General features: G+C 44.2%; 1 protein-coding gene across 1 annotated transcript in view; it reads left to right on the top strand.

Annotated features, from left to right (window-relative positions):
• The window catches only part of LRMDA (leucine rich melanocyte differentiation associated), a 777,564-nt gene that overhangs the window by 254,357 nt on the left and 496,252 nt on the right, over positions 1–26,955 (top strand). The window contains exons 2-4 of the mRNA XM_053583012.1: positions 3,395–3,521; positions 13,801–13,940; positions 22,986–23,103. Of these exons, the coding sequence (XP_053438987.1) occupies positions 3,395–3,521; positions 13,801–13,940; positions 22,986–23,103 (385 nt within the window). The remainder of the gene's footprint in view (positions 1–3,394; positions 3,522–13,800; positions 13,941–22,985; positions 23,104–26,955) is intronic.

Raw genomic sequence — 26,955 nt, 5'->3', positions numbered from 1 at the left:
CTCTCTGTTTGAATCCATTGGAGCCGAATGCGTTGTGATGTTTTGTCATTTTGATGTGACTTTGGAAAAGGCACTCAAGCTCTCCTGGCAGCTGCTATGGCTCCTGGGGGAGCTGAGGCAGGGCCCAGAGAGTGAGGGAAGGAGGTAAGAAGATGGTACCTGTGGGCGAGATCCTGGCTGTGCTCCTGATGGAGGGGGAGGCAGGCAACCTGCAGGGAATTCCCAAGTTGCTGATTAGGCTTCCAGAGGAAACTACTTGCCCTGATCAGCCATATACACATCTCCCTGCTGACCTTTGGTGGCTCTGTACCAGGCTAGGACAATCCCTCTCTAGCTGTGTCTGAAACCTTGCCTTCCCCTCCAGCCCCCAGCCCACACCTCCATATCAAAGCAACTGCCCATAAGCTGGAGTGATTGTCACCCTGTGCACCAGGGCTCTTGTTTTGGTGTGCGTGTTGCCATCAACCCACAACGTTATGGCTGGGAAATGGCAATCATGTCACCTTTTCCCCATAGTCATTGTCCCTGTCCTATTCAGAAGCATAGATCTACGTGGTTCTTTAAAGCATTTCCGTTTTTGCCTCATCATTTTATTTAACAGTGCATAACTGTCTGCCCCCCTCCTCCTGTCCCCAAGCCCTCAGCTCTAAATTTAGCTGATTAAATCACCAAGTGCACACAATACCAATGACATGAAAACAAGGATTTACTAATTAGCAAGCCCCCACCCCATATGACATGGTTTCCTTTTTTTTTTTACTGAGCAGCTAATAACATCACATGGCAAAAAGAATCTCAAAACCAGACAGGTGACAGGGGATTTGAGACTGATCTTCCCACCTCCTCTGGGAGGTCTCCCTCCACTGTGGAGCTTGGCCCCAGAGCCCACCCTGCAGGGAGAAAACAGTGGCCTTGGTGGGGATGGGTGCACCTTCGGTCTTCCTGGGCTCTGCCCCTCTTCATGCTGTGTCGGTTTGTTTTACAACTCCCCTGAAGCGCCCCTGGAAGGGTGCTTGCTTCTGCTTGCCATTTGCTGTGTCTCATCCTAAGAGTATAATATTTGCATCACCTAACTCCAGAGCAGTGGGTATTTGGAGGATGCCTCTGACTCCTGCCTGTGCACAAAGGATGTATTAGCCATCCTTAAGGTTCCCTCGCCGGCAGTGGCCTCACCTCCTCTTGTGGACACCAGGGCCCTGGGCCTGAGCAGCACTTTGGGATCAGTGCTCGTCACGCCCTGCCAATGGAGGGAGGTTCCCCGCACAAGCCCACTGCACACCTCTGTGAGTTTGATCATCTGTGTGCCCCTACATTCCCACAAACCCCCAAGGTCAGGGCTTTGGGAGAATGAGTGAATAAAAAGGAGGAAGGAAAAAGGAAAACCAGGATTGGCTAGTGACTCATTAGTCCTCTTTCACTTACTCTCTATTAAATGGTATGAGCTGGAGGACACACAGAATAAGAGGGGTCAGATCAGCTATTGATGCGCCTGAGTTCACACTGTGGGAGACAGGCATGGAGGTAAAGTTCCAAACCTTCCTGCCTGGGTGTGTGTAAGTTGTGCTTTGCCTCTTTGAACCTGGAGGAAAAGAGAGAGGAGGAGAAGGAAATGAAACATGATGACCCCTGAACCTTTAATCCAAATGTATGTGGCACTGTCCCCCTGTGATGGAGCAGGCAGCCTGGGTTGTTGGAGGAAGCACATTCTGGGCACTGAGCCCTGGGTGGGACTACCCTGAGGTCTGGCAGACACGAGCATGCAGACGGAGCTCTGGCCCAGCAGAACCTAGAGATTTAATTACTTACAATGCATTTTACACCTCGCAAGTATTGACTATATTTTGGAGTCCTCTTGCCAGAGATCCCACGAGGGAGCTGTGGGTGCCTTGGGAAAGCTCTGGTGCCAAAGTTCACACTCATAGCAGATGTACAGACGGTGCACACGCTAGCACATGAGGCTGCAACGTGAGTGCTCTCAGTAAGTGAATAAATAGCGTGGACGACATCTCCCTGATTCGTCACATTTTATGGAATAGCCAGGGATCCCGTGCGAGCGCTCCCTCAGGTCCACGCCGTAGCTCAGCTGTCAGCCTGTGCAAGCTCAGCACATCTCCTGGGTCTGGCAGGTGAGCGAGCTGGGAGTTTGTGTCTCTGTGCAAGTCCTTTTGCTGGGCGGCTTGCTTTAATTAATGTCTGCACGCACCCGGGCAAGCAATGGTGCACAACTGCCCACACCACCTCTACCCCCAACACTCATGACAGCCTATAAAATTAAGAGTTAACTTTCAGCTGCATGTATAAGTAAGACTATTTTCCCCTTTTCTGATATATATATATATTTTTTTCCTGAGCCAGGTACTTAATTCTTTCAGATGCTTATGTTATTTACTGCCTCAACATCTATATGGCTGCACTCTACACTTTTCTCAAAAAATTAAGTGAGAAATCCACTTTCCATAAATTAAAAAATTAGAACAGTAACTTCAGGCCAGGATCTTTTTTTTTTTATTATTTTTTTATTTTTACTAGGCTAAAAGTAGATAGACAGTGCAGTGAGGATCCTAGAACAAGAATCAGGGGAAGACAGAGACATGTTCATGTATATTCTATGCGATTTGTACAAAAAAGGATGGGTACAGGCCAGGATCTTTGAAGCAGAAATACCCTCCCTCCCCACATCACCAACAAAAATAAATAAGAAGAAATACTGAAAGAAAAAGAAAAGCCCTCTCAGACTAGAATGACTATGTAATTCTGCAGATGCTTTGCCTTTGGGGCAGCCACAGGAACACCGGGAAGAAGCAAATTAAGTGATTAGTAAAGAAAAAAAGGCGGGGGGAGTTAAAGGATGTGAAAGGAGAGAAAGAGCCTTCCTTGCCTTTCCCCTGCGACTGTACAGAGGAGAACCACGAAGAAATGATACTTGAAGTTATATTTATTATTGTAAGAGGGTATGATATTTCTGGGCAGGAATGATGGATGACAACTTAAATTTGTGTCCAGGGAATGAAGGTGAACTGTGACAGAGTTATTTATCTTGGGAATGGAGGTTAGGGTCAGCCGAGGCTGGGTGCCTGAAGGCACAAGACATTGACAAATTTATCCTGCAGGCCGTATCTGAAGCCCTTTGTTTTGGATCCTGGCTACTCACTAAGTGACCCTCATCCTTCATGTTGGCAATGCGTGAAGGATTCGGTGAGTGCCAGCGGCCTCTCCTCCCCTGCCGCCCCCACTCCGGCTCCTGCTACTAATTCTTGTCATTCACTTTGCTGACAGGCACCAAGCCCAAACTATTCCCAGTCCTGAAAGGGAAGGTTAAAATATTTATTTCGGCTCATAATGGCCTCCCTGATTTAGTGCAGGATCATTTTTCCTGTTGCCTTTGTCATTTCAGGTCACTGGAAGGACTGAGCGCATTCAGGAGCCTGGAGGAACTCATCTTGGACAACAACCTGCTGGGGGACGACCTCGTGTTGCCACGGTTACCCAGACTCCATACCTTAACCCTCAACAAGAACCGAATATCCTTTCCTCTGCCTGCTGCCCCCACTACCCCCGCCCAGCCCCACAGTTGTGCCCTCCTACGCCACCCCACCCCACCCCGCCCCAACAAATAGCTGCAAAATGTCAAATGAGTTTTATGTGTCAGCTAAATTAAAGTGTGTGAAATACAGTCGGTGGGCAGACAAAGCGTTCTGTCTTCTGGCACTTGGGACACTTCAGAGTAATTTATTATAGGTCATTCATAAATGAAATGCACCATTATATCTTCCTGTTGCTCCATTTTAGTGTAGAGATCTAAGTTATGGCTGTGAAGAAATCTTTTTAATAGATAAAAATAGAGAAAGAAAATAACGTCGCTGCTGCCAAGGCTGCGGAGCTGGTTCCGTTGGCTTGGGCTTATGTGGGAGGGCGACCTCTGGTGGGAAGTCGGGGGTAGTGCTGCTAAGCCCAGTGTTTTCTCCTAGGGTTCTGGAAGGCTCGAGTGGAGGCTTGGGGAACGTTTCTGGTGGGGGAAAGGAGGGAGAAGGTGCTAAGGGGGAAGAGAGATGTGAAGTCTGGGCCTGGCCCTGCCCTCTGCGGTGCATACATCCTGGACTGGGGATGACAGAGGCTGGAAGAGGCGATGTAGTATGTGGCCTCTCCTGCATCCTGCCTCTGTGATACTTGACTAACTGCTCTGGATTCTGCAGTGGAAATGGAGATTATGTAATAGTGTATGGCCTCCCCTACATAGGTGAGGACCTACCCTGCCTCTGTGATGAGATGTAGAAGGGCTAACTGCTCTGGATTCTACAGTGGGTGTGGAATCAGGGAAGCTTTCCTGTAACGTAAGGCCCAAAGCTCTTCCACTGCTAGTGTTATGGATTACTATGTGCTATTATAGAATGTCAGCTCCATGGCGCAGGGAGTTTTCTCTGTTTTGTTAACTCCTCTGTCCTTCATGCAGAGAATAATGCCTAGCACAAAGTAGATGTTCAGTAAATATTTGTGGTATGAATGAATGAATCACTATCATTAGCTGTTCTTTACTGAACACTTCTAGGGATTAGGCACTGTGCTGGATACTTTACATGTATTAATCTTATTTTAAATTCTTACCAAGCCCTGTGAGAAGGATGTGGCTTTTCCAGTTATCCACATGTGGAAAGAGGTGAGAGGTATAGGCCCACAGCCAGTTAACAAGGTCCAGGTCTCCATGATTCAGTCTCAACTGTGATTATATCCAAAGTTCTTTCCATTCCACTGTGTTGCTTCAGACTCGATGTGCCATGGCCTTGTTTTATTGTTGGAGCATTTGAGACCTCGGAGTAGTTGAATCACTTGTTCACATTCATATAGTAAGTGAGAAAAGGGAAGAGGACATTTTCCTGTGGAGTAGAAAATAAAAAGCAGATATATGTGTTAAGTTTAACATATGCATAAGTCAGTGTTAAAGAATGTTTTGCAAAAGCATTCGTTAGCCATTGTTTATACTTCAAGCCATAAGTTAATGTGTTCCTTATTCTATAAAATGTTATCTCCGTCAGCTCTTGCTGCTATAACAGAATACCATAGATGAGGTGATTTAAACAACGTTTATTTCTAAGAGTTTAGAGAATGCAGGTCTGAGATTGGGATGCTGGCATGGTCTTGGGTTCTTTTTTTTTTCTTCTTTTTTTTTTTTTTTTATTGTTGGGGATTCATTGAGGGTATACTAAGCCAGGTTACACTGATTGCATTTGTTAGGTAAAGTCCCTCTTGTTCATGTCTTGCCCCCAGAAGGTGGGGCACACACCAAGGCCCCACCCCTCTCCCTCCTTCCCGCTTTCTGCTTTTCCTCCCCCCCATGACCTTAATTGTCATTAATTGTCCTCATATGGTCTTGAGTTCTTGATCATGATACTTGCTGCTGTACTGTGACGTGGCACCAAGAGCGAGAGTGTGCACACGCGCTCTCTCGTGTCTCTAATGAGGACAGTCATCCCACCATCATGACGGATCTCCCCTCATGGCCTGAATACCTTGCAAAGGCCCTGTCTCTGCATACCATCACATTAGGGATTAGGATTTCAACATCTCCATTGTAAACATGCTTCTTGTGGTCATTATTAATTGGCACTTTAATAGAAGTAGAAGGCAAAGGTCTGTGAGTAAATTCACAGCTTTGTCACAATGGGATTTTGATGAATTTTCCTCTTTTCTATGCTTTGCTCAACCAAGCTTCCCAGTCTCATTGTTTGAATAATTATTATAGTCATTTTATCTTGTGGCTTCCATGGCTGTCTTAGGCAATCAGTTGGACAATAGTCTGAGATCAGTCAAGGACAGAAGGATTGTTAGAATTTGGGTGATACGGTTTCTCATGTCTTGTGACCCTTGTCATTTTAGAATATTAGAGTCCAGGGATCAGATTCATCATTTTTAGCTGTGTGGCGTTGGACAAATCATCCTCTATGAGCTTCTGTTTCTCATTTTTAAAGAAATAAATGGAACCAGGTGATGGTTTTATTCTCAAACTTGCTGTCCGCAGAGATCAGTGGACCTCTTGGTTCCAGAGTCCTGAGATACTGTTTTTGTCTTTGGTGAATCCTTCCCCTATTCCGTGCTTTAGCTTCTTTAACCTGTGGTAGTAATGCTGGGAGGATAATGCTAATGGACTGAGAGGGGCTGATGCAGGAGACACCGTAGATATAAGCCTGACCAGTGATATCACTGTGCGGTTGTGGTACACTTTATTATCAGCAGATACAAAAGCCAATAGTTGGCTCTCTCTGGATATGCAGCCTGACTCCTTTCCTTCTTTCTCCTCTGATCTACTGGTGAGATGGGGGAGGATCAGCTCCCCCATCTACTTGAGCCAGTAGACCCATTCTGTGACTACAGAATGAAAGGTAGATTAAAACAGCCACTAACATCACACACTGTCCTCCCAAACTAACACTTCTCTCTCCACCTTTTCAGTCCACCTAACTGTGAAAATATCCCAGGCTCTCCAACAATTTCTAGGTTCCTTATTGCTGCCCACTGAAATGCCTTGGATGTGGGCTTTACCAGGTAGTTTTTGCTATATAATAACCCACCCTCAAACCCAGTGGCTTAAAACAACATGCATTTTATTTACAATTCCATGGGCCAGGTATTTGGTTGGGGCTCAGCTGGATGGTTCTGCCGCCGCTTTTACCCTGAGTCACCCATGAAGGCACAGTTATCTGGAGGTTCAACTAGGACTAGATGGTCAGAGATGGGCTTATTTATGCGTCTAGACTAGAGGTTGGTTCTAGGTGTTAATTAAGCTACATGTCTCTAACAGTCTAGCATAAACCATTTCACATGGAAGGAGTGTTCTAAGAGCACAAGTCCAGTAGTCCAAGTACTTTTAAAGTTATCCTTGTATCATGTGTGTTGATGTTCCATGACCAAATCAAATGATATAACCAGCTGTAGAACATGTGAAGGGGACTGCACACGGTGTGGTTATAAAGAGGCATGACTCATTCCTATAGCAATCTACCCCACAGGTCTTGGCATTATATCTCCTTAAGATTTTACTTTATATTTGTAATGAAGTTTTAGAAACAAGTAACTGTTGATCTTCTAAAAAGGAATTAATACTTTATTGTAAATTGAATCTTTAAACATATTCAGAAACTTGCTCTGAAATGGAATTTTATCTCAAATTCTTCTGTGAAGTCTATTTTTCATATTTTTGTCACATGTAGAATGGTTATTCAACCCGCCTAATTTATCTGCCATGTAAATCTTGATTTTTCCACTTTGGTTTGACTCACAGTTAAATATGTCTGTGTTACTAGACCCTGGGAACTGGGGTCATTGGTTTCTTTTATCCTTTGGCAAGAGAAACTATCACATAGTAGTTAAGACCAACAGGCTCTGAAGCCAGACTTCCTGAGATTATACCCCACATCTGCCACTTTACTGCATGACCTTGGGAAAGTTATTTAACATCTCTGTGCTTTGGTTTCCTTTGCAAAATGGGTAAAAGGATAGTAACCACCCCATAGGTTGTTTGGAGGGTTATCTAAGTGTCTCACAAATACTAAGTTCTAGTAACACAGTAAACGCTGTGCATGGATTAGTATTGTTGTTATTATCTTAGAGAATTGTTTGTCTGACCTGATTATAACCAAGGACAGAATATAGATTTAGAATGCTTCTTTGACTTTCATAATTTAATATTACCCTGATGTCGCCATGTGAGTTGGGTGCTGTTGGTGAATAATTCTCATTTTTATGAAAAGACTGGGAGAGTATGAGCTTTTTTGAAGTCACATAGATTGTTAGTGTTGGGGCTCAGTCTAGAACCAGGTATGCTGATTCCCTGCCCCGACCTTGAAACTCAGATGAGAGGCCGTCACTGCACAGGGGGGAACTAAGTAAGACGCGGGAGGTGTCAGATGCTGTGCCTGCTGCTGCAAGGCCCTGCTCCCAGCTGGGGCTGTAGATACTCCACTCGTGAAAGGGATTCCAGGGCTCAGGCCCAGCATCTGGCAAATTCCTTCTATATTCACCAATCGGCATCTCCCTGCCCATCTGCATACCTCCTGCTGGACCTACCTTCTTTTTCTACCAGAGCTTTGTTCCAATGTGTTGAGCCCTCAGCTTTGGTGTCCTGCGCTGGTAGGTCTGAAAGCTTGGTTAGCTCAGATTACCTCTTCATCTCTTGGTTTGTAGCTATTTTACCCTCTTGCTTTGGTTCACTTAGACTGCTCAGGTAGCTATTGGCTATGGACTGACACCTGCCCTCTCCACCCCGCGACCACTCACATCCTCATTCCCTCTCTCTCATTCACCCAGGGGCACACGCACACTGAGCTTTTCTACCAGTAGGGCTGAGTACTCGGTAATGGTCTCAGCCATAACATGTCTGAATATTCAACCCCAAGTAAGGGACGAACTGAAAGTTCAGGAAAATGTAGATATTTGGACTTTACACAATCAAATGATTCTCCTGCACCTTCCCTTCTGGGCGTTGGGAGAGGGAAATAAGCAGACTTCATTAGAAATCACACTTCTTTTTCTATCTCTCTGTTTGTTCCAGCACTTGTCCTGGGGAGACCCTGAGTTTGAATTCTAGCGCTAACAGAAAGGGAGACCAGCGCTGCGTGGTACACAGCAGGCTATGGCAGGGAGACCCCTGAGCCAGCCAGAGGGCAGGACCCCAGCACGTCACTGGGTCACCTTGGGGAAGTCTCTGTAGCTTGTCAAGGGTCTCAGTTTCTTCATAAAATGGGAAATGCACACTACAAACATTTTGATGGTACACTAGATGGAAAATCACGTTAACACCCAAAGACTTTATAATTTCTTAGTACATTTTACTGTTAGTCAAAATACTAGAAGGCCATGATTGAGGTACAGTGAACAGCTAGATACTAGCACTTGAAATTTCCCACAGAGACAGACTCCTCATTCTCCAGCTTTTTTTTTTTTGTTTAATTCCCCCTTTGGGTTAAGAAACTCTGAAGTACCTTCCATAGAAATGCAATTTCTTTAAGATCCAGGTTTGAATCTAGGCTCTGCCATTTACTGGCAGTGTGACCTTTAACCTCAGTTTCCTTAATTGTTTCTTGGATGAGATCAATTTCTGACATATGCATATGTGAATGAAAATGAGATAATATGTCACTATGCTGCATATTTAGTGTTCAAAAATCCTGTATTAGGATCAGCTCTGGTTGAAATCCTCCTAGTGGCTATAGAGACTGCCCTTTGACCCGGAGCAAAGCCTGGAGGGAGGGATGTGCTGTTCTCACCTGGGAGACAGCTTCAGACCTGTGCAACTGGACACGCACAGCAGGAGGCCACCCTCCTCCCTCGTGATCCTAACTTTCGAGGCAAGATGCTGCTTTGATTTTGGGCCCTCTACAGAAAATCTCCCTTGGCAAGCCTAGCCATGACAGCTGGGCTCAGTGATGGCAACTTTCTGTAGACAACACTGAAAAAAACCTAAATGCTAAGTACTCTGGAGAAGACTTGATGAGGGAAACCAGGTGTATGCTGAGAATCCAGCTGGAGAGAGTTGAAACTGTGCCAGGTAGCTTCAGATTAAAAAAAAAAAAAATCAGGGGCAGGGAAAACACCCTTAGGAGAATCCTTGAAATGGTCTCTACTGCAGTGATGTGTTGATTAGCCAGGGACACCAAGTTTCTTCCACTGATTGCCCCTGGTTAATTTTCTATGCACTTGACAAAAAAGGAATGTGACAAGTTCTATCTCAGACCTCAGAATCAGGCAAGACAGGGCTGTGTTTGTCCTTGCTGACCCTCGAGACCAAGAAACCAATTAAAACTCCTCCTCATGTTGGATCCTCTGGTGGTGGTATCAACATAAAGACGAAGGGCTGGTCCTGAGCATTTAGGGAGGAGGAGCCAGTGCTTTCTGTCTGGCGTGCATTTGGGGCGGGGTGGTGGGAGGCACCTGACTCAGCCCAATTTATCCTTTAGTAGGTTATTTAAAGACTTATGAAGATGGAGCTTCTGCCATGCAAAATACCCCCAACGAGGCAGGCTCTTGGAAATCCCTTGGATTTCATTGGCACAGGATGGCTACAACTTCTTAGGATCTGTAGACCCTTTGCCCAAGAAGCTCCCATGATCCACTTCTCCATGGCCTCCCAGTCAGGGGCAATCCAGGTTTAAAAGTGAAACTTTTCTAACTTGAAGGAGCCCTCTTAAAGACTATATAAAATTACAAATTCAAATTTAGGTACGAAAAATGAATGTTTATTTGGAATAAAAATGTATCAAAAGCAAATCTAAAAATTTTAAGTTGATAAATTCTACAAATATCAAAATGACCTAGAAAAGCAATATTCCATAAAAACAGTCTTTGTATCCTAAATATGCCCTTATAAGAACTTTTTTCCCTGAAAATTCCCTAGATTAAATGATGAAATTCTGTAGCATTTCCCGTAGAGAGAACAGAAAGTTATGGTTCATCAGAAGTTGATTTTTATTCTTTATAATTTAGAAATGCTTCTTTCAGTTTCACCATTCATTGATGATTTCACCACTCATTATTAGCGATTTCACAATTTTATTCTTGGTAAAACTTTCAGGATTATTAAATTTTAGAGAAATTCTTACGTATTTCTTTTATAGATGAGCTGTGGAAGATTCCAGGAGATTTCAAGTTGTGTATATGTGTGCACATGTGGACATAGTCTCAACTGAATCTTAAACACTCTTTGAATTTGTTAGCCATTTTGTCATCAGTCTTATCTTGGTGCTTGCATATTTGTGTCAACATGGTGGTAGTATTACTGAAAGCCATTCTTACTGGTACTATTGCAAATAATTTAACCAGTCACTGAAATAACTGCCAACCATACAAATATACCCTACTAAAGAATGATTAAATGCCACTCCTATGCATCTTCTCCTTAGCCAGGGCCTCAAGATTCCTGTAGCCCCTCCCACTGTCACTCAACTCCAGGGGAAATATGATGGGAGGATCTTAGTGGAGGGAGACAGTGATCTGACTGATTATGGTTTAAATAACCTACTTCTGCAAACTTTACAGACATATATGACGTTCTGACTGTATTACTAGGGCCCTTCCCGGGGCCTTGGAAGGGGCCTGTGTAAGCAGGAAGCCCCTCACACATAAGCACCAGGGTAAATCTACATATGCAGATTTACTCAAATTAAAGCAGGCCTGCTTCCCTGGATGATGGCATGCTGGGCTTCCTTTACACCTCAATAAATGTTGAGGAATGGCTGGAATTTCAGTCCAACTCATTTGTCCAATGTTTCCTTAACTTAAAAATCTTGCCAGTTTTGAGTTCTATTCCTGCATGTTCCCACCTTCATACAGTAGATGAAAAAGAGCCAAGATGTAAGAAATTTTCCTTAAGAGGGATATAGATTTTGGTCCGACTTTTCTAGCCATCATAGGAAGGGCTTCCCAAGTAGATCATCTAGGGCCCTCATCAACATATGTGGTAAATAATTGGACTCCAAGTCAGTATGTCAGCACTATTTCGGCAGCCCAAGGATAGGAGAAAGGCCATACAGGTTTGAGTCCAGGCATGGGTTCTCCACCTGAATGATATTGTTGACAGTTGGCCAGTCCTGAGTACCAGAAGGATGGGGACTTTGAAATTTTTGAAGAAGCTTCTCCAAAGCACAGGACTCCGTGTGGTGCCTCTGCACGTATCTAAGGACAATACTGGTAAAGAATGTCCTAGCAGGACCCTGATACTTTTTCATTCTTTGATATGGCAATAACTGTGAAATATACAAACATACCTTCTGGAAACGCTGAGTTTTCCCTGGAATTGTTCACTGTCATTTTAATTGGTTATATTTAAATGATTATCTGAAAAGTATGATACTCAAACTTTAAAACGTAGTAAACGTGTGTTGTCTTCAGTGATGAAATAGGTTTAGATGTGTTTCCTGGCCACCCAGCCCTGTACTTCCAACCTGGCCTCCAGGGTGGGAACTTCTCTCCTGGCTTCTGCAGGAACTCCCATTCTAGGCCTCCTTTGTGGTCATCCCTGGATGTTATCTGTGGAAGATTCGGAAGATTCCATGTCTATTTTTCTGTTTTTGTTTAGGAAATGTGCTTGAGGGTACTCTCATCACTCTCTGGCTAAGTTTTTATCTCTTCCGTTTGTGCTTCTCATTTTCTCTCTGGCTCCCACCCAGTGTCCAGCGCTTGGTCTTACATGTGCTGGTGGCACAGCGTGTGTATGAAGAATGTTCGAAGGAACTTAGATTAGAGGATAAAAGATGTAAGGAAGACACGTGAGCTTCAAATAACTGAAGTCTCCTCGTGTGGAAGAGAAGAATGCCTTATTCTTTGTAACCCCAAGTAGTTAAATCAGCTCAGTGCAGAAAGTTACAGGAATATTCAATCCCAGGGGAAAGAAAAATTACTGTGGTTGTCATAACGTGCTACTTTGTGGTGACTTCTTACAGACTGGATTTGGACATTGGTTAGATTTGGAGCTCATTCTTCTCAGGCACTTTGAAACAAAGTATGAGAATATTTGTGTCATGTCCCAAGGTTATATAGCATCCTGACAGCAAGAACAGCCCAGTTCTTTGATGTTAGCTTCCTCTCCTAGGTGCAGCAGACCTCACTTCCAGAGTCTTTGTCACTTGTGTTTTGCCCCCATATGGCCCCTGTGTGCTCCGTGCCATTCCCTAGTGAAGACCCCATTCTGTCTGCTAATGTGGCTAGCTCTTCTCATCTGGAAATTCTGACCTCCATACATGGCCTGTCTAATCACTGCTTGCCTAGGGATTAGTTCTCTATGTGGCTTGAGCCAGCAGTTGATGTGGGTACTAAATTCTTACCAATACCCATGATTCCACGAATCTATGGCTCTTGCCTTATTTTATTTGGCTGTAACTGGACAGTGGCTCTTACTGGGGATGTCTTGGGGCAGTGGTTCTTATCCTTTCTAATGCCGCGACCCTTTAATACAATTTCTCATGTTGTGGGGACCCCCAACCATAAAATTATTTTCATTGCTGCAATGAAAATAACTTTGTATTCGCAGCATTAGGAAGGTTGAGAACCACTGTCCTGGGGGAATAATCTCACCACCATACCCCTCCTCTGTCTTTCTCTTCCAGTCTCTTCACAGTATAGTAGATTCATAACAGAATCTCAGGAAATGCACTTGACCTGCCTGGTTTGACTAAGCCTCTCCTGACTTACTCTTGTCTTTTCCTCCTAGCTTTGTTTTCATCTTCCCTCAACCCAGTGTTTATTGCCACCATGAAGCTGCTGAGCGATATTTAGTTCCATCACAGGCTCTCGGGTCAGAAAAGGGGCTGATATCTGTTTGTATCCATGTCATTCCTATATGTTTCAACAATACATTCTCCCCACCAAGAGAGAAAGGAGAGTATATTTTAAAAAGATTTTTGGAAATAACTTCTTGTTTTTGTTACCAGAGAAAATTTAAGTTTTATGGTTTAGCATATCATAAAATATTTTACTATGTGGTATCTACCCTTTTATCATTAAAAACACACACACCCCCACACACACCCCTACACAGGAAAGAAAAGTATGATGAAGTAATTGCGTTCATTCATTCTCTGTGGAGTGATTTGGTCACAGCCTTGCCTGCCCAGAGAATGGTTAGGCTATGATCCTGACAGTGGGAGTGAAAACAACAATACTGTATACCCACAGCTGAGTTGATTTCAGCCCGTAGCCAATCTTCTCACAGGAGTGGTCTGGGCTCGTTGGCTGCAAGGCCATATCTCTTGGTTGTAGCCTATGCTCCTTGCTAAGCTGTTGTCTTCCTGGAACAAAATCCTTAACCTTTACAACATCACTGATTTGGAGTACCTGCTTGATCACCTGACAGAAGTGACACCTGCTCTGGAGTATCTGAGCCTGCTGGGCAACATGGCCTGTCCCAATGAGCTGGTCAGCTTGGAAAAAGATGAGGAAGACTATAAGAGATACAGGTGAGCAAGGGGCTTGAGCATAGTAAGAGAAGGGAAAAATAGCATCTTCGAGGGATGACATTATACTGTGGGGTGCATAGTATATATATGATAAATATCAGTGGTTTTCCATGACAATGTTCAACTTTCATCTTATGGTAACCTAGAGCCCTTATCTCCCATTGTTGAGGTCACAGGCCAAGAAAGAGGAAAAGTTTTGGTATCTAAAGGGCCAAATGATAAATATGTTAGGTTTTGCAAGTCATATGGGCTCTGTCACACTATCCAGTTCTGCTATGGTAATGCAAAAGTAGCTATAAATAATTTGAAAATGGTATTCTAATAAAACTTTATTTAGAAAACAGGCAGCAGGCCAGATTTGACATATGGGTTGTAGTTTGCTGAGCTCTGCTTTATGTTATAAGATCTTTTCAAGGTCTGCCTCAGGGTTACTTTTTGGAGAGAGACTACCTCCCACTGAAGTTTAGAGAGCTCATATACAATCCTAAGGAGAAGCTCCATGAGGCTTATACCTCTCCACCATAAAGCTGAGCCAAAGTGTCCACTAGCCATGGTTTAAAGGGTCAGATTAGGAAATCTGATGTAGAGTCCAGATTTTCAAGGGAACCTTTAAAATGGGGAAGACAGTCTAGATCAGTGGTCTTTAACTGAGGATATAGGTACCTCTGAATCATCTACGGCACTCTGATTCTCTTGGTGGCAAATACAATAGCCCAGAGGTGATTCTGATATTCACTTGCTTTAGCATTCTGAGATCATCTGCTCTCAGGTAGTTAGAGTTCCTCCTATATCACTTCATACATTTTATATATTGGATTTTGTGTATTTCTCTCATTACTTCATATATTTCAATGTGCAGAGAATGGCTTCTGGTGGATAAGGGCCAACTCTTCCTGACTCTTGAAGCCTCATCAACACCTAAAGTAGGACTAGATGTGGAAAAGGGACTTGGTACCTGTTTCCTGGAGGTGGCATAAAACTACCTCTCCCTCTCAGGAACTGAATACTTATACGGAGACACAGGGCACTTTGGGCACTTCAGATGCCCACTTTCCATTTAAAATAAGACTCATTTGAATGTCAAGAAATGCAGTAAGCTAGCAAGGAATTATTCAGACTTAACCCAAGTGCTGGTTGTGGGATTGATGTGATCATCTCATGGGCTAGGCTGGGTACCTTCCAATCCTGTCTTCCCCACTCTGGGTCTGTCCCCCTGGAAGGATTTGAGGGGTAGGTCTGGGAAGGCTGCTTGTGCGTGCACGTACAGCCAAGTCGCCATGAGGGGCCTGATTCTTGAGGCCACTCACAGCCAACATCACATCTAGTCAAAATTACCCTAGAAATTTCACAGGTCACCTGCAATGATGGCAAGGTACTTGCAGTGCAACGGGAACATGAAATGTTCTTCCATCTAGTTACACGTTCACTACACAGCATCTATCTGAGAGTTGGGTGGAATGGTAGGCAGATTCTCTAGCATGTTTAAATTTTGTGTTCATTTAATTTTGTATTTGCTATTGTTGGTTTGATAAACTTATATTTGGAAGACAGAAATGAGTGTGTGATGTGTTCCCGTCTATGGTCTGTCAGCAGCTCTGCTTTATTCTTCCTGGAGTTTGCTTTGCTCTGAGAAATTCTAGGTTTCCACAGTATGACTTTTGAATCTAGAGTTCCCGTGGCATTTGTGTGTTTACAAAGCAATGCAGCTGCCTCTTTTGTTGTTGTTGTTCTTTTGGTAAAATATTTTCCTGGCCCTTCATCCACGAAGCGTGAGGTCTGCCTGCCTTCTAGCTGTTACCCAGAGTCTAATAGTACAGCCTCTATGTAAATTTATGTGACATTTTCACTAGAAAATTGCTTAAAAAATGAATGATATTTCTACAGTTTACTGTTTTTCACTTTAAGTACATTTTCTGACAATATGTCTTCTATTAATCATTTAAGCAATACTAGGAGACTTAAAGGAGTGTATTCAGAAGCAAGAGCCCATGGTTCATTTAGTGCTGTCTAAAAAAAAAATTTCTTATTGATTGGCATCCTCTGTGGTTATGTGATGTAATATTTATAATATGTCACCCAGCCATACATCAAAACAAGTGTGTGTGTTGTTTCATTTCCATGGGAGATGTTGATTTCAAAGAGGTCAGCCCTATTTTAGGTCACCTTGTGGCCAACCACTGGACCAGAAATGGGAAGTGACTAGATTTATGTTCTTATTGGAAATGGCATCACAGATGCTTGGCTTTCTGCCGACCTTTCTCTCCCCTGCCCCCCCAAACATCCACCCCTTTCACTTCCTCACTTACCCCCTGTGCACCCAGTTGGATTTTCTTGGCATACATCCCCACAGTAAAACGGTCTCATTAAATTTGTACGTGAGCAAGAACATGCTACCAAGTTGTCGAGCAGTGTCCTGGCCCTGCTGGGACAGGAGTGAAACCGAGCCTGGGGTTCTCTTTGCCATCCCTCATAGTTCATGCCTGAGCAATGTCCATTGCCATGTTATAAATTATAAGAGCTTAAACCTGCCCGTGCTTTGCCATGTGTGCACACTGTGCTACTACTTTGGGGATGAATGTTGAATGGAAGGGAATGTGATCACCAGCAGCCTGTGGCATTCCAACAGGAAGAGAGTGGCCAAGCCAGGCTTGGCCTGAGAGCCCACCACTGTACAAAGAAACCACTTGGGGCCCCCTGCAGATTTCAACACCAGCCAAAATAACGAGTCAAGGATGGGAAACTTGGGTGCCCGGAATGGTCTATTTTGCGTCTTCTTGCAATCCTTTTCTTCTCACTGGAGAAGAACAAGGGACTGAAGGTCAACAGTAGACACGTCTAGACTTCACCTTTCAAATAAAGGAGTTGGTCTCCTGGTCTCTTAGCTCCTCTCCTGTCACTAAACCCTTTGTTCTTCATTCTCTCCTGTCACTCCAGTCTCTGGTTGGCCTCGCCTCCCCTCTCCTGCTCCCCAGTAGGTCCCCTCTGTATTCCTTACAACTTTAAATTATTTAAAACGTGACACCCTTTCTTTGTTCTCTTGCATGGAGCAGCCCCGGGGCCTGCCCAGTATCTGTAGCACTCAGCCGAAGGGAGGGAGGGAGGGACCCTCCTCTCCACCGTCTGTTGGCTGTCCTGGGCTGCCACCATTTCCCAGCCGAATTGGAGCTGTAAAACTTGTGGCTTACATAACCCAGTGAGCATTCTCCAGCTAATCTACAATCTGGGCTTTGAAGATCACAAGAAAGCAAAGGTCGCGACCCAGAGATCAAAGTGACAGAAGCCCACAGAGTAATTGCCGGTTACCCTCTGCAGAGGGCCCTGGTCTGTCCTGTGGGTGTATTGTTTGTGCGCAGACTTCAAACATGCTGCCGTGAACTGTGAGGAAAATCAGCCAGCCTCTGCCAGTTGTCAGGCATTCATTAATGCTGGAGGTGAGCTCACCTCGGCTCATTAGAGTGAGATCATTGTCATCTCTCCGAGCATCTGGACTTATTCCTCTCTCGGTGTTTGTTCATTGCTCTTTGGTCTTTATTGACTTTTTCCCACAGTGTTTTACCTGGAGGTGTGGGGGGTGGTTTTATAAGGAAATTGGAATAATAAGAAAGGACAATATGGATGTATTTATTAGAATCAACTTTGCAGTACATGGAATCAAGCAAAGTAAAGTTTGATGGAGGTGTAGACATCCTTTGGCCTGTCCCTTTCATGGCAGAGATAAAGCGACCAAGGCTCAGAAGGGTGGCAGAGGCCAAACCAAGACCACACAGCGAAACATGCTCTGCGCCTGGGCTCTTTCCCCCACCATGTTAGTCCCCCAGCTTTTTGTTATGAAGACCTTCTTTTTAATTTTCTTCCCCTCTCTTTAAAAGCTTTGGTCTCTCAAATAAGCTACATTTAAACCATGGCTAACTCTTTGTGATTATGAATCAGACACATTCTGCAGCTGATCAGTGCTTTTGATCAGTACAAGGTAATCAGTGTTACTAAACGGTGTTGATGTGATCTAGACAACAGCCAAGAAGCCTGAGCTTTTTTCGGCATTCACACACTATTCTGTGAAGTTTTGTGAAAGGCTAAGAACGGTTCATGGACCACCCATTGCTACCTTCCAGAGCCCCACATAGGACATCAGTAGCTTGCACCACGACTCCACACCCTCCTATGCAAGAAGGCAGGAAAAAACAGCGGGAAGAAGCGTAGAATGCCATAAATGGTAGGAAGATGAGAAAACTCCAGTAACTTCTGTGCCCAGTTCTCTCAAGAACTAGACACTTGGTATTTCTTAATAGAGTCTCAGAGAGAGAGACATGGCAGCCAACCCCTCTAGCAAGACAGTGGAGAGCTGTCTGGGTTTTTGTGTGATTGCACGCACGGTGTTATCGGGGAGCAGACTGTTGTGGTTATTGGGGTAAGAGTTGTGGGCAGGAGGAAAGAATGTTTTCCTCTCTCTTTGAGGTCTAGATGAAACTGCCGGAGCTTTGGGATTGGGGCAGACGAAGTCGCATGCAGGGAGAGGTAGGGAGCCTTTCTGCTGGTCTTCTTACCAGTGAGGAGTCCTTTAAGAAAATGAAACATTCTGAACAGAGAGAGAACCTGAAAAGTGTGCTGGTGTCTCGCTTTTAGGAAATCTATTTTCAGACAGAGAAAAATGGGTCTTTAAGCACCTTTCTGGAACCTCTGCTTTCCTCTTGATAACCTCACCTTTTATATCATAGCCAAGAGTGCCTCCGCCCTCCCCCTACGCTGTCCCCCAGTCCTGGGGGCTTTCCCTTAGCCACCTTGAGAAGGTCAGGAAAATTGGAGTTGCCCTCTGGAGCTAGGGACGTGAGACTCAGAACTTAGACGGATCTCTTTTCATTAAGCAGTGCCCTGGCTTAACAAGCAGTTTTATAAATCTGAAGCTGTCTCCGGGTGTTGCAGGATTTATAGACGGGGGTTTCTGCCATAAAGTGGTTTATGATGGCTGCCTTCTGTGTTATTAGTAGCTGTCTCTTCCTTCAACCATTGCTGTTTGATAATAGCCTTAAAACACCCAGAATTACTTACCTGCAAGCCCCATTCCCGATAGCCCCTGTTGACAGTCTGAATAAGTTTAGTGCCCTTTTGTTGTACTTTACCTTCAAAACAAACTGATTGAACCATCAATAGCTCGAGGAAGCTGACAGAGGGATGTCATCTGGACTAGCCCTTGTGATTGCAGGTTATCTGGGGGAGTTAACCTTCCCTCATTGTTAACTGAAATGTTTTATGTACTATGCAACTTTAGGATATGGCTGTGATAACCCCAGTAACTAAGTAATACATCACGGTGAAGAGATTTTGGTGTAACAAATAACCCTGGATTAAATTTACAAGGGTTGAATTGATATTGTAAAAGCCTTCATTCTGCGGCTTCAGGAATCCTCTCTTGTATTTTTATGGCAAACTTGTATTACTCTCAGGATTGAAGCTGCAGCTTTTGACACCCTGACATGACCTAGAACAAAGAGAAATAGATCTCCCATGCCAGGATAGGACAGGCAGGCAGGAAGCCCACTGACTTATCACTTGGCAATAATCTCTGGAGCCAGTTCCAAGCCACCAAGAGGCAGGAAGATCAGGTAGATGAGGCCCCTGCCTGGGCACTGGGTACTGCAGGCATCGGGGCAGGGCAGACCATTAGCAGGACTGGGAAGGAACCTCTGGGCTGCCTGGGCATCTTTGCACTTCCCAAACTGTTATTCCTCCAGTTACTCCTAATGTTCTATGTAACATTATCATATTTTCATTTGGACACTGGTTCTCAGCAGGGCCAGCAACAGCAGCACCACCTGGAAACACATTTAGAAATGTAAATTTCAGGCCCCACTCAGGACCGACTGCATTGAAATTCTGGGGTTGGGGCCCAGCGATGTGTGTTTTAGCAAGCATGCAGGGGTTGCCAGCTCACATTGCAGAACCACCGTGCTAGAATATCCGTTCTCTGAGAGCACTGATATTCCATTCTATTCATCACCTTGTCTCAGCACCCGGCTCAGTTCCTGGCAGGTGGTAGCTGTTCAGTGATTATCGTTGAGTGAGTGCATGTTTGAGGAAATACACAAAAGAAGACATTTGTACAGGAGGAACTTTGGACCCAGGCTTAGTCTCGGACTGAACCTTTTGGGACAGGTCTTCACTGCATCCTTCAAACCTCTCCAAGCAGCAACCACCCAGAAACCCACCCAGACTGGCCCTGGGGATAGGGGGTGAGTCTTCCCTGGTTTCAGTGATGACCAGCAGCTTGTGTCATGGGCTGTCTCCTCAACTATATAAGAACAGTGATTTGAAAACAGCAGCTCTTTGTCATCTAACATTTTTAACTAGCTTAAAAGCCAGCACTTCTCTCTCTCTCTCTTTCTCGTTTGATTTCAGGGCTGTGATCCAAAGTGCGGGGAAATGACAATGTGCGGTCTGTTGTCATCCTGGTTCCTGCCAGCCCCGTGAAGGCATCTTTCACTCCATCATTAAACATTGGCTGATTTTCTAATACTGGTGTTTTCTTCACCTGAATATTCATCTTTTCCCACCCTACACTTAGTGGGTGTCTTTACTCCCTTGCGCGTCACTCCTGACATATTGTTTCTGTCTGTGCATGTCTTTATTTGAAAGAATCTGTTGTCATTGAGACTTTCCCGCTACATGCGGGAGATGGAAGTCTTCTCTGACATTGACTGAGGCCTGTGGGAGTTCTACGGGAGGATAGAACAGACATTGGGGCCTTTCTTGGCACTTTCTTGATTTTGTGTAAGGTTAGGGAGTATTCGGAGGGGAAGATAGAGGCTTAGGGTAGGAAAAAGGGCAATAGATTGAGGGAGGAAGGAAGGAAATAGAGAATCAAATTTCTAAGACCTCAGGCATTGAGGTGGACGTTTCTAAAGGAGGAAGACTATACCTCCAAAAAATTTTGGAGTATTTTAATAGTGAGTAATATGGAGGTTATTCCTAGAGGCCTCTCAACAGTTTTCTTTGGCTTTTGAATGATCAGCCAGTCTTTTACCTAAACAGGTATACGAATGCCACTTGGTGATATGAGACCACCTTATGAGTGTGGGAGGTGGCCCTGGGCACCCCAGATCCCAGCAGGAGGAAGTTACACTGTATGTACACTCCAGGTAACTGCACTGAGAATGAGCTCGGTGCTTAGAGTTGCTTTAGGGTTTGGTTCTTTGAAGCCCACTTGAGATTTCCATTTCCTGGTCCCCTGTTTCCATTTGGTTTTTAATTACATAGTAAGTAATGTAGATGTCTTTCTCTGGGCTCCCGTGCCTGCTCTGGGCATGACTTCAATCCTGTAACTTAGCTATGCCGTTTCTAATTTCTCTGTGAGTGTGTCTTTTCCGTTCCTTTGAGACCCCCTTCAGGAGCAGGAGCCATGTCATAATCACCTCTGTATCCCCAAGGGCCAGCACATAACAGGTGCTTAAGAAATATTTATGCATGGCTCGGTGCCAGTAACACAGCAGTTACCACGCCAGCCACATACATTGAAGCTGGTGGGTTCGAACCCAGCCCAGGCCAGCTAAACAACACTGACAACTGCAACAAAAAATAGCCCGGCATTGTGGCAGATGCCTATGGTCCCAGCTACTTGGGAGGCTAAGGCAAGAGAATCACTTAGGCCTGAGAGTTTGAGGTGGCTGTGAGCTGTGATGCCAGGACACTCTACTGAGGGCGACATAGTGAGACTCGGTCTCAAAAACAAAAAACAAACAAACAAAAAATATATATTTGTGCAACCAGAAAAGTCTGATGTGTTAGTGGCTCCACTCTAATGTCAATTTCCAAGAGGTGGTGAGGGTGAGCAAAGAAATTTGCTTCTACCTTTAAGAACTTATAAAGACATCAACTGATCACTGAGAAAATAATTGTAAAACAGCAAAATGTTAGACTGTATGGTGGAGAGAGGATACTCTAGGAGGGCTGAGAAAGAAGGTAGAGTGAGCAGTGTGAACTTCATAGATTTGGGGGCTTGAAAGATCAGTGTATACCGAGGAGACGGGGCACAGGATGGAAGGGACAGATTCCCTTGGAGATAATCCATTGTTCTTGACATTGGGTACCCCCTTCTTTCTGAGCAGACTAGGGTCTAAACAATTGCTCATTTGATTGATGGGGTATAAGGTTGATGGGAAGCATGTGGGTGGGTAACTGTCACTGAGGGGGGAGAAGTATAGGAACATGTTTGTACTTTTTATACATTTATTTATATATTGATGTCGCTATGACCTGGCCAAATGGATATTCTTTTCAACTCCATGTCCACCTATTTGAAGACAGTTTATTGCATATGTAGCCTTTGGCTTATCCTTGGAGTCCATATGGATACCTAAGAATCTTTCCAAGAGACTGGAGATCACATAGCATTTGTTGGGTTATTAATACCCCCCAGAGACCAACTCCTCTTGTTTCTTCTTGATAAGGATAATTTCATAGGCCTGTGTGGAAATAACCCAGTGATGGTAAAGAAAAGGTTCTCAGGATCCCTGCTTGATTCCTGAGCATTTCTCAGCTACATGTGTTTCTTCCTTCTGTCCCCAAATCACCGGGTTATGATAGTTAATTATCCTGGGTCAAGGTCTTTTGTCTCAGCTTCAAATGGAAGATCTATTGTTATCTCAGAGATGAGAGTGAAAAGATGACCCACAGGCATGGCGGTGATGTAAAGGGTACATGCAAGTTGTGGGTGAGTTTTGCTGAGAACTTTTGTGTAAAAGTTCTCTTTACACAAAAGAGCCTGTTTTTCAGAATGGATGGAAGGGAATACATTGACAGTGTTCTGCTGGCCTGTCCAGGTGGGTGGTGTTTCTACTTTTGAGCCAAGTGCAGCCACTACTGTGTATTTCTAAAGTTTCTGACTTCTCCAAAGAGGGATTGTTCATTTCTTGTGACAGATAGAGAAGCAGCAGACAAGATCTAAACTCCTGAAGCCCTAACAGTGTGGATTCTGGAAGATTAGACAAATCAGCTGATCTCGGAGGCTGTCCCTCCAACCTTCCTGAGTTGTCTCTGACTTTTCTCTTCCAGATGTTTTGTTCTGCACAAGCTGCCCAACTTGAAGTTTCTGGATGCCCGGAAAGTAACCAGACAGGAACGAGAGGAGGCGATGGTCAGAGGAGCCTTCATGAAGGTGGTGAAACCCAAGGTGAGCTGCCTACTCCCTGTCTTCACAAGGGGTTTACGTCTCATGACGCTGGTTACACTTTATTTTTTTATTTTTATTTATTTATTATTTTTTTGCCTTATCATTTCTTTTCTTTTTTTTTTTTATTTTTTATTAAATCATAGCTGTGTACATTAATGTGATCGTGCGGCACCATACACTGGTTTTATAGTCCATTTGACACATTTTCATCACACTGGTTAACATAGCCTTCCTGGCATTTTCTTAGTTATTGTGTTAAGACATTTATATTCTACATTTACTAAGTTTCACATGTACCCTTGTAAGATGCACTGCAGGTGTGATCCCACCAATCACCCTCCCTCCGCCTATCTCCCCCCTCCCTCCCCTCCCTCTCCCCCTTCCCCCTATTCTTAGGTTATAACTGGGTTATGGCTTTCATGTGAAAGCCATAAATTAGTTTCATAGTAGGGCTGAGTACATTGGATATTTTTTCTTCCATTCTTGAGATACTTTACTAAGAAGAATATGTTCCAGCTCCATCCATGTAAACATGAAAGAGGTAAAGTCTACATCTTTCTTTAAGGCTGCATAATATTCCATGGTGGACATATACTACAATTTATTACACTTTAAGGCATGGAGGATGTACTCTGGTGTGGTTAAATGCAGGCAGGATCTCACACTGGGACTTTATCCATGGATGTACTGTTGGCCAATAGGACTGAGTATAAATTGGGTCTTCCTGTGACCCAGGCTTAGGGAACCTTATTTGAAAGGTGGTCTCATGCAGGCGACTGATCTGCCAACAAAGCAGCATCATACACAGCCTGGTGGTAAAGTTCAGGGGGAGGGGATTTGAGCCCTCTTTCTTGAAGATGCTTCCAAAGTGAGATCTCTCCAGGTTTAGAGCTGAAAAAGGAGAAAAATGAAAGCGTCGTGCACGGGTAGGATTCCAAGGTAGGTAGGATTCCTTTACTACTGTCTTGCCATCAAAGGAGTGCTAAGGGAGAGTGATTTTTCTTCCATCGCAGGAAAGATCTCAGCGACTCTCTGAGATATCGTTAGTGTGGAAGGCAATGTTTTCTGACAATGTGTCCCTGGGCTGGCGTGTGTTCCCTCCATGTGGCTCTCCAGAGCTTATGAGAAAGGTGTTTACTGACCTTTCCTTTACCAGCTGAATCTGCAAGGAGGCTCTGTAAGTGAATGTGGTGTCGTCCTAATGGCAGCTCTGATGAAGCAGGGGAGATTTGGCTAGGAATCTTGAATTCAGACACAAAGAGCTTCTTAAGGACATGGATAACTATCTCTTCGGAAGTCAGGATCTTTCAGTGAAGCCAGAGGCTGGGGAATGGACTTGACCCCTAATGACCCTTTTGGGGAACTAAGACCACCTTGGGGCTCCGTGGAGCAATGCATTCACCTCCACTGAGATTGCAGGTTATGTGTTGAAAACGGTGGCACAGAAATCCTAGAGGTCTAGTTTGCCCACAACTGTTGACTTAAAGCACTCTGCACATGCATTAGACATGATTAAGGGGGAAAAGAAAAAACAAAAACCAAACAGAAACAATGAAACCTTTTCCATCAAGTCGCTTGGCTGCCTACATACCTCAGGCTACTTTCTTTCCTTGAATCCATGAGGTGCAACTTATTTCCCGTTATGCTGAATAAGATTGCTAGCAGTTGTGGAAATATATGACACAGAGGGTATAATACTGGCAGATAAATGTATTGTTACCTGTTTCAGCATGTGGAAAATTAATTGAGTGATTCATTCGTAGCTATTAAATTGTTAACAGTTCCCCTTATGAGGCGCGGGTTTGACACAGCGCACATGACTGCATTTAGTTATTCCAGCTTTTGTAATTTTGGACAAATGAAATAATTTATTTCTTGGCCTCCTTTTTTTTTTCTTTTGGTGAAATGATTATAGCCAACTTCATTACCGAACCCAGATGTAGAAGAAATGAATCCTTTTTTTTTTAGATTTCAGATTAATGTGGAGATACAAATGTTTAGGTTACATTGTTTTCAATTCTAAGGGGAGCCCGTTAGCCAGGGGTGGGCTGGACACCCTCACATATGCACATCAGGTGAGATCCTGCCCATCACCCCCCTCCTCCTACCCATCATCCTCCCGCCTTCTCCCTTCTCTCCCCTCCCCCTTGCAAGACTATGCTTGTGTTTTTTCTTTCGTGTGGGCGTGTAGTTGTTTGTATATTGGAAGAAATGAACTCATAATATGGGTTATTATAAATAACCAGCCCACCTTGCATTTCTCTCTTCACGAGTACATTTGTCTACTTGGGGATGAAGTAGATCAGGATTTTTTCTGCTTTGCCTTGGGCAGGAAAAACTCCTCATTGCTACTGGAGTCTGAAGGGCCCTGCTGTATTTGGATGGGGCACACCATGCCTGCCCACCATGCTTCTAAGGTTCTCTGTGTACAGATCTGTAGACACTGACATACTCACAAGGAAGAAAGAGGGGATCATTGGCTCACTGTACAGATGAGGTAGCTCAGGCCCGAGGAAGTTCACTGGGCTGCTCAAGGTCACCTGTCTGGCAATTGCCACTGGAGTTTTACCTGTGTATCTGACCACCAAGACCCGCCCTTCTCCCTCTGCTCTCTTACTCCTGGAACAGTGAACTAATTATCAATCCCATGTGTATCTGATTTAAAATAAAACCTCATAGAAAGGTCTAAGTGAAGAAAATGGTTAAAAGCAGGACTGTTCTGGCAAATAGGGATAAGGAAATTGAGATCTTCCCTTGAATCTGAAAGCATCTGGGAATGGATCCTTGAAATACAGTATTAGCTGTTTCTCTGAGTCATTAGCAACAGCCGCAGAAATGCTTTTTAGAGTTCCCAATTACTTTCTAATCAATTATAGAATTAGCTCATGTTTGTGTGATTGACTCTAACATCCTTCCTAACTGTATTAAGCTTAAAAATGCTCATTAATTATTTGAGGGGAGAGACAAAAATACTCTGACAACGTAGAGGGACCTTGGCTCGCTTTTTGTAGAATCACGTGATTTCTGAACTGAAAAGGACAGAAATCACCTGTCTATGCTCTTGGACAGACAAGGAAACTTGCAGAGGATGCAGCTTCCTCAGAGTCCCCCCAGGGGTCGTCGGGGATTCCAGTTAAGTGTTCTATTTGTGACACAATTCTTCAAGTGCACAGAGGACTTGTCTGTGTTGTTGGTTTCATAGCAAACCATATGCCTGTCTTCAATGGCAGGCAACGCCTTTTGTCTGTTGTTTTCAGAGATATGCACGGGTACTTTTGTTACAGATAGAAATAAGCCAAATGAGCTCCTCGCTGAATTAATGAATTGGCATTAAAAAGGCTGGTTCTCACCTGTTCACAGTGTGTACAGGCATATGTTTGTTCCTATGCAGGTGTGTATATATACTTTCCATCTCTGTGTGTATATACATATGTATGTTCTGGGAGGTATGTTTACACGCGGCGTCTGCTAAGTGGAGAGCAATTTCCTTCCCGGGTATTGCCGATGCTGTGCTGAGCACCCTCGGTGAAGACCTATTTTTCAGAACAGAATTGGAATCTCAAGTTGGCTTCTGTCCTTTCTGAGGCAGCAGCAGCTTGTTGTGCTTATTCAGCAGAATGCTGTGATGGATGATCAAGGGGCCGTGATTTGGGGAGCTGTTTTCATTTTATTCCTGACATAAAGTATTTGGGAGAATGGAAAATGCCCCTCCAATCACAGCCTTGCCTTGAAGGTAGGGAACGGGCAGTCTGGGTATCCTCGGCTGACGCAAATGCAGAATCCTCCAGGAGCTAATAGACGCCCTGTGTCACAGAGATTTGATTGGGTGCCTGGCAGACCCTGGCACTTGAG

Source organism: Nycticebus coucang, chromosome 3, assembly GCF_027406575.1.
Source record: "Nycticebus coucang isolate mNycCou1 chromosome 3, mNycCou1.pri, whole genome shotgun sequence".
NCBI classification, from domain to species: Eukaryota; Metazoa; Chordata; class Mammalia; order Primates; family Lorisidae; genus Nycticebus; species Nycticebus coucang.
Note: the sequence above shows the minus strand (reverse complement) of the source record. Positions and strands in the feature narration are given on the sequence as shown.